This window comes from Magallana gigas, chromosome 5, assembly GCF_963853765.1.
Source record: "Magallana gigas chromosome 5, xbMagGiga1.1, whole genome shotgun sequence".
Classification (NCBI taxonomy): domain Eukaryota; kingdom Metazoa; phylum Mollusca; class Bivalvia; order Ostreida; family Ostreidae; genus Magallana; species Magallana gigas.
In genome coordinates this window covers 48,457,635-48,471,857 of record NC_088857.1, presented here as the reverse complement: position 1 = coordinate 48,471,857, position 14,223 = coordinate 48,457,635, and the positions used below count along the sequence as shown (strand labels likewise).

At 32.6% G+C, this 14,223-nt stretch overlaps 2 protein-coding genes across 2 annotated transcripts; one reads left to right on the top strand and one right to left on the bottom strand.

The window, feature by feature from the left end:
* Window positions 1–2,295: 2,295 nt before the first annotated feature.
* On the top strand, window positions 2,296–8,326 carry LOC105319724 (RAD51-associated protein 1). Its single transcript, XM_011417366.4, has 8 exons — window positions 2,296–2,449; window positions 2,641–2,693; window positions 4,248–4,380; window positions 4,586–4,848; window positions 4,938–5,048; window positions 5,450–5,689; window positions 6,896–7,021; window positions 7,472–8,326. Exons 1-8 carry the CDS (start codon window positions 2,439–2,441, stop codon window positions 7,594–7,596), a joined length of 1,062 nt encoding a protein of 353 aa, XP_011415668.2. The 5' UTR covers window positions 2,296–2,438; the 3' UTR covers window positions 7,597–8,326.
* Window positions 8,327–9,737: 1,411 nt separating this feature from the next.
* LOC105319723 (peptide chain release factor 1-like, mitochondrial) lies at window positions 9,738–14,142 on the bottom strand. Its single transcript, XM_011417365.4, has 7 exons — window positions 13,623–14,142; window positions 12,878–12,966; window positions 12,359–12,539; window positions 11,865–12,028; window positions 11,300–11,417; window positions 10,236–10,311; window positions 9,738–10,090 (listed from the first exon to the last, which is right to left on the bottom strand). Exons 1-7 carry the CDS (start codon window positions 14,023–14,025, stop codon window positions 9,799–9,801), a joined length of 1,323 nt encoding a protein of 440 aa, XP_011415667.1. The 5' UTR covers window positions 14,026–14,142; the 3' UTR covers window positions 9,738–9,798.
* Window positions 14,143–14,223: the final 81 nt, after the last annotated feature.

Here is a 14,223-nt window from a genome sequence, read left to right as displayed (position 1 = left end):
GCCTCAAATTTTAAAATTTCTTTTTTTTCTCATTTTCTTAGATTTAGATTGAATTTTTATTGATTTCTTTCAGAAATTGAATATTCTTAAGGAATAATCATATAAAAAAATAAATATGACAAGATGACAGATTTTTCAAGTTGAATTACTTTAATCCATGTCTAAACACACAAAAAATACCTATGACATGCATGTACAGCACTGCTCTTACTATAAGAAATAGATTTTCCCAATACTAAAGAGATTAAGTTGCCACTCCCATCTCCCATTTAAAATTTAAACATCATTTTAAGAGACTGACCTGACTGATATCCAAAACATTTGTAAACTGGTACATAGCATTAAATTGTTATCACTGTGTAATGCACTTTAAAATTTGCTGTTTGTTTACATTACCTGTCAACACCAATCAAGCCCAAATTTCCCTCCCCAGCAGAAATTCAATATCAACCTTTTCTGTCCCTAATCTGCTACATTGGTGTCAGATTCATTGCCTATCCTGCCGTTTAAAATTTCACGTCTAATTTAATTAATGGCATTTGTGAACGACTGTAACATTGCATCCTTCGATAGCTTGACTCAGTGATGTTCATTAATCATCACCTCCTGATTATAGAGTAGAGTTTCATGTATGTGTTGCTATTTTTAGGAAATAATTGTTCTCCTATGGGGAATTGTCATCATCAGAATTTGAACAAAGCAGAACATTTTGTAATTTTTTATGTTGGTTAGAATAAACAAATATTGGCCTCTTCCATTACTTTTTTCTCAAACAAGTCGTTGGTAAAAGAAGAGTTGCATAGATATTGTCCAATCCTGAGAGCGGTTTGATCTAAATACATTGCATAATAATACCATGGTTATACTATGGCAGGGCAAAATCACATTCTTAAGTTCTTAAGAATTTAAATCAGACTGAATAAAAATCTGTTAGAATTGATTACTCAACATACTTGAAGTCATAGATATACATTGTTAATACTATATTTTCAATTGTAACTATTTTTTTTGCTACATTATCACTTTGAGACACTATAGCCACCAAAAGGGATGTTTTAATGTGCATTGAAAATAAATCAATAAAACATTAATAAAAACGTCAAATATGTAAAGAAAATATAAAAATTAATTTGAGGCCAAAAATTTTTATAGAGGCCAAATTTGAGGCCAGGCCAAAATTTGGAGCCAGGCCAATTTTGAGGCCAGTCCAGGCCAATGGGACCTAGCCAGGCCAGGCCAGGTTTTAGAGTATGCCTCCGATAACTTGACTCAGTGACGATCACCTTCTGATTAGAGTTAGCAGAGTTTCATGCATGTGTTGTTTGTATATTCAGGAAACAATTTTTTGCCGATGGGAAATTGTCATTATTAGAAATTGAACAAAGCGTCACATTAAGTGACATTTGATTTTGGTTAGAATACCTTTCCCATTATTTTTCCTCAAACAAGTCGTTGATAAAAGAAGAGTTACATTGATATTGTCCGATCCTGAGAGCAGTTTGGTCTAAGTACATTGCAAAAACATGCATTGTTATACAATGGCAGGGCAAAATCACATTCTTAAGTCCTAAAAAAATTAAAACAGACTGAATAAAAATCTAATAGAATGGATTACATGTACTCGACATACCTGTAGTCATAAATATACATTGATAGTACTATACATTTGTATTTTCAATTGAAACTTTTATTTTTAATAGACCATCACTATAAGACAATAAAGCCTCCAAGTGGGATGTTTAATGTGCATTGAAAATAAAGCAATAAAAACTCAATAAAATCATCGAATATTTGAAGAAAATATAAAAACAAATTTGAGGCCAAAAACTTTTGCAGAGGCCAAATTTGAGGCCAAACCAATTTTTGAGGCCAGTGCAAAATTTGGGGCCAAGCCAATTTTGAGACCAGGCAAGCTTTGAGGCCAGGCCAAACAATGCCAAAGGGGCCAGGCCAGGTTTTAGAGTATGCCGTAGTTTTACGGGGTTGGCGAACGTTCCGTCAAACCAAATCCTATACTACGGAGAGCTACGGTTCTGCAACATCTGCCGATTCGTATCTCATCATCATGATGTAGGCTACGGAATCAGCCGAGGTTTGTCGAATGGGTTCAACAGCGCTAATTAAGTATCTGGCCATCATTCCGCAACAAGATTACAAGCGTTGAGACGTTTGTGTTTATATGCTACATGTATTGACAACACTAAAAGAACAAAAAAGAACTTTAAAATGATATTACTAACGAATTTTTAAAAGTTATGAATATTAGAAATTATTCCGGAAAAGATGTATCAAATTTGGTTTTAACGTTTAATTCCACGATGTTTACTTCCTCTGCGATGTTGGAGGGAAAACTAAAAAGTAAAATGTTATTACGAAAATAAAAAAACCGTTTATTTATTGAATAAAGCTTGAAGGAATACTATTTACCCATAATCAGTATGTCAAGAAGGTAAGGTTCCGACTTAAAAGAAACATTGAACTATTTAACCGAGATCGACAAAACCCAACAATCATTAATCAGTGTTATACCCAAATGATCATAATGAGAGAGAGGGAGAGGGTGGATGTTTGATTATTTTTAAGTTAATGTGTAAATCTAAATGAATGTGAAAGTTTGAATCATTTTGTTTTTCTTTTTAGGAGCAAAAAAAGGGTTGATTACTCTCAATTCGGAATCCAGGATGAAGATGATGGTATTAAACTTCTAAAGCTATCAATTTTTTATTCTTAATCATTAGTCCTATACATCCATCAGCAGACAGTTTTTTATGTCTGATGACAGTTGGTCTGCATTATGAATTTGGGTTTACCCCAATTTCAGCCAGCAGACAGCCAGACACAGCTGATGACTGAAAATTGATTTAGGATCAACTGTCAGCTGATTTTGTTCCTTGACTGATGGATGACTGACTGACTGTACAGATTACTTTAAGCATCTACTGTCTATCGCTTAATAATTGGGCAATGATCCCCCTACTAATAAGTAATCAAACTTTTTAAAGTTATCCAAGGGATTAATGTGACTGCTCTGCAACATCCAATACCGGTGTTATGAGATAATTTTTTTTCAGCCGAGAATACGAACTTTAGCTAACAAAATTAAGATATCAGGTTTCCGATTAAAAAGAAAACAACAAGCACGATTCCCTTATTTCAAAATAATGAAAATCAATTTGCAAGAGTATACAATATTTCATATCAAACTAGGAGTGTAACTTTATGTTGTCATAATGTATATTGCACCAATTATAGATTACTGAAACTTCTGTATCTTTTTTATAAGTACATATATATATTTGTTATATTCAGTAGTATATTCTCACTATATAACTCTATATAGACAAATAGTCAATAACTGTAATATTAGCTCGTCCGAAAAATATTGACCGGTCAATATTTTTTTGATATTGACCGGCTAGGAATAATATCTAGAGAACATTCCCTCTATTTCAAATAATAGCCTCTGATTTGTTGATTCGTAAACGATGACGTAAATAACTCTTTGCGACTCCAAAACAAGGTGACGTCATAATAGACAGTCAGTCAAGGCAAGTAAACAACGGACGCGCAATGCGACGGTTTGCTATCATAACGGATACAAGGATTTGCGAATTACTGTGAAGTAAAATCGGGTAGAACATCTGTATTTTCATTCTTCCGGTCGGCGGAATATCAACAGTGACCATTTGATGCTGAGGATATTTTGGAAATGAACCTTGCACAAATTTAAATTCGTGAATTCTTTGTTGAGCTGAGAAAATTACGGCGATCTGTTTTCAATTACTTTCTTAAATTTTGGTTTGTTTCTTCATATAACAAAACAAATGTTGACTGTGTTTTCGGGCAACATTGATTATATTAGCCCCCTTGGGACAAAAATATTGCCCTCCGCTTCGCGTCGGGCAATATTTCGTCCCTCGGGGGCTAATATAATCAATGTTGCCCTCAACCCCAGTCAATATTTGTATAATACTCAGTGAATTAGCAAACCTAAATAGTTGTAAGAAAATATCAAGTATGATTTATCAAATGGTTTGTTTGATTTGAGAAATTGTTGTCATTATTTAGGTTTGAACTTGGCTCTTTACCAGTATGCATTTAATTCAATAAGAAATTATATTTTATTATATTTTGTCAAGGATTGGACTTTAATGAAAAGAATATACATGTATATTTATACTGAATATTTTGTTATGCATTTACAAATATGCTGTAGACTTATTACATCTGTTTCTTCTAATTACAAGATGACTTTGCTGAGTTCACACCACCTGCCTCCAAAAGGATTAAAACTTCTACCTCAAAAACTGAAGCAAAGTCCAAAGAACCAAAAACAAACAAATCCAAGGAAGGGAGAGCCGACCGTAAATCCTTGAATCGGTTTGTTGTAATTGTAATTATTTAATCGCATTGAAAATGTGTGTTATGTTATACAAGCCTTACTTTAATGCTAAACCCTGAGTAAATAGCATTAGTTATGCAGGAAACTCTTTTTGTATCAGCTAATACATCATGCGGGAATGAACTATACTCTGTGTGCTATATGCATGTATTTTTTAAAATTTGAAGATTCATATTTTCACAGCTCTGCACCTACTGATGAGGCCTTTGAGAGCGAATTGCAGTTAGCTTTAGAGATGTCTCGTAGTGAATCACAGGAAGTGAAGGAAGAAATCCCTCTAGTGGAGAGTAATAAAGAAAATCAACAACAGGTAGAGGTGGAGGGTGGAAAAGCAGAGGAAAATCCAGATGTTTCATCTAATATTCTTAATAAAACAGATATGACATCAGATGGTCCATCCATTATTTGTGATATAAACAGTAAAAGAGAAAGTAATTTTAAACCAGGTAAGAAAATATTGCATCATTAACACATGTGTATTGTTCTTATTCATTGCAATGTATTTTATGAAGTTTTAACTCCTTTTGGTTAATAGCAACTGTGATGAATAAAAGTGATGATGAAATTGAGGTCTTGGCAACAGATGTAATTGAGGATGCTAAACCCAGAAGATCATCAGCAACAAAGAAAGTAAAGAAGCAAGAAGGTGTGTGTATGCCAGAGAGAGAGAGAGAGATCCAAGATTGTATATCAATTTAGATACATGTATACACACGTAGCATGATATTCCATAGGTCCTCTGCATTTGTTGTTTAGTTTTTACCTTATTAAAAATATTAAACATTTTATTCAATGTATTGAATCTCAAGTTATAGCAGAAGTTGTTGATATATATAAGATCAACCAGGAAATCAGACAATTCTACATTTTTCACATACAAATATGTTGAACATTTCTATCATCTATAACACACCTCTAATAGAGTTGATTATCAAAGCATATATGAAAACTGTATTGTAACATATAAATGTGACAGTGATATCAGATTACATGTTCATAATGGTTTCATTCCATTATCCTTTCTTGTAAGAGATTTCTCTTTTGCAGAAAGTGATTTTGAAGATGACATGGAAGACGTTTCCAGCTATGATGAAGAAGAAGATGATGATGATGATGACAGTTATGATGGAGAAGATAGTGATTTTGACGACTGCAAGAAGAAAACTAAATCTAAAGCAAAAAAGCCAGTCAAATCAACAACGGCAACAAAATCTAAAGCAGCAACAGAGAAAGCAACAAAGCCAGCAACAAAGCTAGCATCTTCTAAACCAGCCTCTAAATCAAGTGGTACTTGCCTTTAATGTTTCCTTTTAGTGCACATGTACATGTATGCCTATATAAAGGGGAAAAAAAATCAAAAATACTAATCAAAGCATACCACTACATGAAAAATAAAATTGAACCTTTACAAATTTTGAATTTTGCATGTGTCTCTTAAAGAAATACATGTAATTGATTTAAAAATCTGAAGCTTAAAAAATAAATGTGGAGACTGGAGACCAAATACAAATTATGGATGTTAAGCAATGATTTTTTTGTTTTCTAAAGGAAAAATCTGGTTATTGAAAAGGTGAAAATGGTGGGCAGTTGCAATAAGGGTACCCCTATTGTACTGATAAATCTTCCTACGGTTTAAAGATAGGAAGTTGTTGATATGCAAATCAATAGTACATTAATTAGAGATGTGCATATTACTTGGTTTTTTATTTGTTATTTGTTATTTTTATTTCTAGCTGTCATTTTTTCATGTAATCTTGCAAATAGTTACAGATAACTCCTCTTACAATTTTCAAGATAAGAAGTTGTTGTTTTGAAGATCAGTTGATCATATATATCAGAGATATGCAAATTACTTTGATTTTTATTTATCTATGATAAAAAAGCTGTTAAACTTAGTCATTTTCTTACAAAATCTTGCAAATTGGGTATCCCTATTGGACGGATAACTCCTCCAACAGTTTTTAAGATAGAAAGTTACTACTTTTAAAATTAATTGAAAATGTATCAGAGATGTGCATATTTAATACTTGGATTTTGATTTTTGACAATTTATAAAAAAAAAAAAATACTAGTTAATGAAATTGCAAAATATTGTATGTACATGTATATCCAATTTTTCTTGATAGGTAGTGTTTATCTATTCAGGGTTGACAAAAGGATTATGATACTGTTCACACAAAAGAAAACTCTGTCAAAAGAAAATTCAGTTTGCTGTCATATTGACAGCTTTTCTTTTGTTTTTAGTGAAAGGGTTATTACCATTAGTCTAAAGATAACTTGTATAAATTAATAGTGCAATCTTTTTCTTTCTTTTTTTAAAAGCATTGTATGTACGGTGTATATACCGGTACATGTGTGGTTAGTCAACTAATGAATCTTAAGTTGTTAACATTTTAAAGCAGAGTTCATGCTCATAATATGACTTTATTTTGTATCAACATCAACTTTTAGTTGTTATAGAAAATGTATCAATACACTGTATTTTGTTTGCAGCAAGTAAATCTAGTGTGAAACCTGTAGGTGCTAAAACTCCCAGTGCAGCAAAACCTCTGGCTCCTCGCCCCAGCCCTGTGAGGAGGCCGGCCCTGAGCAGCCCCTCAACACGATGGAACCCCCCAGGTAAGCCACCCAACTTGTCTTGTAATTTAGGTCAAAATTTAGTATTTAATTTTAGAGTCTCTGCAATATCTATCATGAAATGATTGCTTTATATTCTTCATATTTTATTAAAATGGCAACATGAATCCTTTAGTGGGGTTTGATAATATATTTTTTGAATAAGGTGTATCTAAGCTCAATTTTATAGTTTTAAGGAAATCTGTATGAAATTTGCAAATTGAATAAAACTGTAGGTTCCTTTGTTTTACTCAATCTTGACTGTATTATTAGATATATACATAGTCATATCTTTATCTGTGAGAAGTTTTTGTGTATTCATTGAATGACTAATAAAACCACGATTTTTTAATAAAAGTCTTACTTATTCTGTTAAAATGCTTTTGATTGTATACTTTTGAAAGCCAAAAAAGACACAAGTTCATGCTCTTTTTTACATTTACTACATTTCAGGTCCTGCTAAGCAGAAGAATAGTGACGCGACCTCAATTCAGTCTCCAACGTCAGGATTACGGCTCGGTTTGTCTCGCAATATGAAACTTAAACCGCTCCACCCAAATCTTAAGGTTCAGCACTGACAGTCATGTTTCAGTATGATTTCCAGTCAGGCATCAAATGAGCATGAATAAACAAATAACAGCAATTGATCCAAGAACTTGTATTAACATACATGTAACAAATTATTGTAATGCTCAGCTGTAGTAAATGCACACTTCAAATAAATGCACAGGTTTTTGAAAGGTGTGATTTCCTGAACTGTCTGAAGAGTTCAAAGATTAGGATCTAAGAGGAAAATTTAAATTTCCTTTAAATACATGTACTTGTAATTTGTACTACAGCAGTGCAAAATATCACTATCTCACATGTTAGCGACATGGACTTTACATTTTTCATGTAAATGAACTAATTATATCTTGGCTTGGTAATAAATACTTGCAGCTATCCAAAAATGTCTCATCTACAATTATCTAATGATGAACATGTATGCTGTGTGTGTTGATTGAATAGTCTTTTTACCAATTTAAGTCTGAAAGTTATAGAAACCTTCAAATCGAGAGAAATGTAGAAACTATTGAATAACTTGCATGTATAGATTTATTCTATAATTGGGCCAGATTAAGTTTTGGGGAAAATTCAGCATTTAATTTCTTTTTTCAAAGTTTAATGTGAAAAGGTTCACTGAAGTATTATTAAGTACCTATGTTTTATTCAAATACATTACTTTAACCTTATTTACTTCAGTTTTTAAATTACATGTATATGTTTATGTTTTAAATTAATTTTATTAAAATAGCATAAATTACTCAACATGTGTTACTGTTTTTAATGTTAAAAGGATGTACTTTTGATAACATACACCTGCATGTGTTTTATGCTTAAAGGGGCATGGTCATGATTTTGGTCAAATTATATTTTTCTTGTTTACAATGTTTTATAGAAATGCATTTCAAATGATCAACCAAAATTTGAGTGTCAGTTATAGAGTTATAATCAAGATACAAAGCTCACAATTCTTTGGTACCGGGTATGTACCCCGGTACACAATGCTCGTGCCATGTTTTTATTGACATTTGTTCAATATATACATGCATTATTTTTTTTTTCAAGCTGATTTTTCTATCTGCCAATTCATTTTGAACATAAATAATGTTTGTCACATTTATTTTTGGTTTTAACCTGGAAATTCTTTTTCATCATTCAATATGTAAATAAACACATGATCTGTGCTTTGTATACATAATGAAAGCCTTGTGAGCTTTGTATCTCGCTTATAACTGGATGACTGACTCTCAAATTTTGGTTGACTATTAGAAATGTCTTGCTGAAGCATTGTAAACGTTAAGAACAGAAAAATAAATTTTGACTAAAATGGTGACCATGTCCCTTTGAAGTGGCAATTTTCAGATAAAATGATGAATTACTTGTATATGAGTATCATTGAAGGTACTCCACAAGAAGAGCTCGATACATTTTGAGGGGGGTTGTCAGTAAATGATATCATTTTCATTTCTGTTTTGCTTATTGAGACCTCGTCCAACTTTCATGAAGAATGCATCCTGAGAGGAAAAAATATCAAAGCCATAGTGTAGAACACTGTGACCTCATTTTGAAATTAAATGTCTGTACAGTGGAACCTAATCAATTAAGATACAGTACTGCACATTCAACTCAAATTTGATATATGGATGTGTCAGGAATATACAAGGTGAGTTTGAATTGGTTCCACTAAAATGATTTTTTTACAGAGTTAAGCATCTTGTACTTTAAAAAAAATCAGAAATTCTCAGTTTTCACCCTCTAAATTATGAAGGTTCTTTACTAGAAAATAAAGGTCAATTCAAATTTGATTCTGGTCCAATGATTTTTTTAAGCCCCACCATAAAATGGATCATTCACTTTCCAATCATTATGTCAACAAAAGTTGCACACATACAACTCGTATTTGATATGAAGATGTGTCATAGGAATATGAAGGTCAAGTTCGAATTTGGTTTTGCAGAGTGAAGGCCCTTGAACTTAAAAAAATTAAGTAATTTTCAGGGATATATAACTTCTGCAATCAAACAAATGTTTGCAATTTAAATTTTGTTTCCCCAAGGGCATTCGTGGCATTATGTCACATCTAGTTTTATTTGTAATTAAAACCTGTTAATTTCTGTGTGCCGTGCATTTAAACTTGGTATGAAAGTGATGTTGAAAAAATAATGAAAGACACCACGATTTTCCAATTGGTAATACATATTCATCCCTTAAAATTACAAACAATTTTAAATTAAACATCAACTTTGAAGATGACTTAAAGTCTGTTTGTTTTGAAAAGTCTGAAGTATTTCATTGAGAATTTCGTATTTTGACTTCTCCTGAATCACAGCCATCATATTAAGGAGTGGCTCGCCCCCATTCAGGAACTGCTGGATATTGTTTGTACTGTAGTGAATTCTATGGTCGGTTACTCGGTCCTGTGGAAAGTTGTAGGTTCGAATCTTCTCAGAACGAGAGGCAGTTCCAACTTGAATTTTACGAAATCTTTGACTCTCCTCCAACTGTTTGTCAAACTCTATTTGGTAAAGGCTGCAAGAAAGAAAGTTAATAGTGAGTCAACATTTGAATGGGATGTAAAAACCTTCATGTGATGTTAGAAGTCAAAAATATATATATGGATGTGTGAAATGTTGCTCAGCAATCTTTAGAGATATGTATGATATTAATGTTTTACCGTTCTTGGATGGCTTTCATGCAGTGAACTTTATTTGAATGTTGAGATTTTTCTATCTGACTCTCAGCTCTAACACCTGTAAAACAAATTATTTTTTACATTTCTCTACCTCCAAATTAACTGACTACTAGTCTCAGTGATTGGTGGGTTTTTGACAATTAGATTATGTAAAGAAGGACAGTTATCTTTGAAATCAAGAATTATGTCAGAAATGTTGTTTATTCTTTCTTTTTAAATAAGTAAATTCATATAAAACTGAAACCAAAATTGTTCTGTTTTAACCAATTATAGCAACCTACGTACATATATAGAAATATATATATACTGTGGAATCATTAAAATTCATGGGGGGCCAATTTTCGTGGATTGCTTTTATTTTACAGGTTCATGGGGACGTGATTTCTTGTATTCTGTGATACTTACAAAAGGAAATACGACTCTACAGTCCTAATTTATTTATTCGTGGAGGATGTTAATTCGTGGATGAGAGGTACCCACGAATTCCACGAAAATTGAGCCACCACAAAATCTAATGATTTCACAGTATGACACATTTCAGTCCAAGCAAGGAACTATTAGAGTTCCTATGGTGAACAATGATATATTCTAACCATGAGATCATGTCATCCAGAGTTTCATCAAATATTCTTTGGGCACAAATTTTTATGGATTTCATTCATATAATTTAAAATGTTCATTGAAGTAAAATATCTGATATCCGAGCTAGAGAAAAGGTCAGGGGGTCTGGACCCTTCCTGGAAAATTTGAACTTGTTACATTCACTTGGTCTGGTGACCAAACTTCAAAATTAGTGCCCCACCCTTCAACTGTAAACTAAAACCAAATTATCCTTCAGAACCCCATTGGAAAATTTTATGGATACAGGCATCTTACATATTGCATTGATAAATTAATGAAACCATTATCCATAAATTTACTTCTTTTTGAAACTTTAAATTTTACTAAATCCGTGAAAATTGGTGCCCGGAACTATTGATACACAGTATACATGTTTTGATGATTTACACTAATTACGGTATTCAATGATCATTATTTGAGGATACCTGTTGGAATGTGTATTATTCTAACAGCACTGTCTGTCTTGTTTACATGTTGTCCTCCTGCACCACTGGCCCGAAACGTTTCCACCCTGAGGTCATTAGGATCAATAGTTATGTTCACCTGTCAATAACAATTTCAAGAAATTTTACAAACTAACTTGCTTTGATGTTAATTTCTAAGATAAAAGTCTCAAACTTATTTATTATTTTTTTTCATATATGTGACCATGTAAACACATTATGTGTATCTATATAAACATGTGGATCCCACTGCAATGCTGTCTGACCACCTGGGCTTTTTGAATAACAAAATCTTAAAACCTTGCTGACATATACATGTAGCTTTCAAAAATTGTAGCCTCCTTTATTTCTGGAATGAATGTTTAAAGATTTTTCCTCTATATCTTTTTGTTAATAAAAGCCTACTCCAAAACCCTGGGGATGTACAGAAGAAGTAAAATTGTATAGAAGAAGAGTAAAATGGTGATAGAAAAAAAAGATCACTTAAGCCTGTAATATTAAAGTATTATCGTACCAGACTTCTGTGCCTAGACTACATGTATAATACCTCTTCTGGTTGTGGGAGTATGGAGACGGTGATTGTACTGGTGTGTATTCGCCCGCCGGACTCTGTCTTGGGAACTCTCTGTACTCGATGGACACCGCCTTCATATTTCATGGCTTCGTAGATATCATCTCCTGAGAGAGAAATGGTTGCTCTGCGTATACAGTCTGTAAGAAAAAAGATTTCCTGTAAAAATTTAAAAGTAACAGCCTGCTGAATTTGTCAAGATTGCTCTCTGTTTTATGCATTTGCTCTTACAAGACAAGGGATTGAAAAATGCACTTAATGTCTACTGACTACATAAGTACTAAATCATGGTAATAATTCAATTTTAATTTTGTAAATTAATTTCCCCTTGACATTGCTCGCCTTAGTAACTTTATATCTGTATCTCTATGTGAAGATTTCAGAAACATGCAATAGAGCTACAGCTCCTCAAATACAATAAAAATTTGTGTTTTTGGACTGACTAATATTATTTCCTAACAAAAAGTTACCTTTCTCTTCAGAGATGACATCCACCTCATTGAATTCCCAGCCTCGGTGGTATGCCAGGTTTCTGTACATGGTGTAGATTTCCCTGGCAAACAGCATGGATTCTTTCCCTCCAACAGCACAGTGTATCTCCATGATGATCTCATTGTACTGGGGGATAGGAGGCAGCACAAGTTCTATCATCTATGAATTAGAGCCGCAGCATGTATTTGTATCTTATCATCATCAAAAACCTTCAACCAGTCTGGCATATGTTAAATGACAATGGGGCAACTTGCTGAATTTTTCTTGACATTCTCATGAACATGATAAATACACCATGTTTCATGCCCAATATTAATTGGTTACTTTAACTTTTCATGAAGGAGATATTGCAAAATGCTTACACAGTCATCTTTTTTCTTTTTCAGAACATCATGATATTTACTTTCATGACTCCAAAAGCTGATACATTTTGAATTTCTCAATAATTGATTGAGGATAAAAATATTTTTTTTAAAATGAAAACGATAATTTATTACCTGTTCCAGTAACTCTGCCACTCTTTGCTGGCATTCAGCTTGTTCCTGCTCGGCTAAATCCTGCATCTCCATTTCATCTGAACTCAGATCTATCACACAAGCAGTCATGCAAATACATCTTTTAATTTGTTCACAAATTAAGTTAAGTTTTTAAGAAAGACAAAAAAATTTTTTTTTGCAATTTGCAATACAAAAGATAACAAAGTAAATTATTCATTATGCAATAAGTAACCTCATCATTTGTCAATGTTGAAAATCTCCCCAGTTGCTATTGCTAAAACTGTGAATAAATCTTTCCTTTGTATAACCTTGTGATTTCTTTGGTGGAAACTTAAAAGACATATTAACTGTAGATTTCTTATTTTATGCGAATACTTGATTCTGTGACTCAACTGTTTTGCATCAAATCACAAGAATATAAAATCCCAAACGCCAAATTTTTATCACAGTTTCATTTACCAGTACTGTACATCTGTATAAAAATAATAGCGAGATTTTAAAATCAGCAAGATGTGCTTCTCACGATTTTACTTAGAAATTAATTCCTAGCGTATAATCATAGGCCTCTGAATTTCTATCAATAAACCGTTAAATGTTGGGAGAGAGAGATATATACCCTATCTATATATAATAAACATGACTTTAAACAAGTTGAAGATTCCAATTCAGAGACATTTAGTCTAAAATACTATTGACTAATGTGATATAGTTTAAGCAGTAATCAAGTTTTTTCAATTCATGTTACCTGATTTTAGAGACTTTAGCTCCGCAATTTCTTTCACTTTGTCTTTGTACTCAATGTACATTGCAAGCAAGGAGTTCATTTTGTGATTAGCATGTCTTTCATGTGTAAATTCTGTCTCATCTTTCTTTACGGATTGTTCAAGTGCTTCCAAATACTTCTCAAATAATTCCCTGTCATACATAGGTTCAGCATCTGTTGCATAAAACCTTCGCCGACAACTTATATGATCACTGTTCCTGCTGTTCAAAGCATGTTTTAAATCTCTGACATGTCGTCGACAACCATAAAACATGCAACTGGTGGTTGTAATGTTTTTGACACATCCATGAATGTGACTATCTCTGAAATTTCGCATCGACAGAACGTTTTTTGAAATGAACCGATTAAAAATTCTGTAACTCATATTATTTCAAGTCAGAATTTAGGGCCCCGGGTGTATTCAACACATCTTACTTAAAAGCTTCGCAAGGTTAAAATATTGTTCTGAACTCATGGGCGCAGACATTTTGGTTAATCAAAATAAATACTAATTTTTTTACAAAACGAAAATATCTCGTCCATAATTGTTTGTCAAACTTTTTTCTGTGGGTTTAAAAAAATC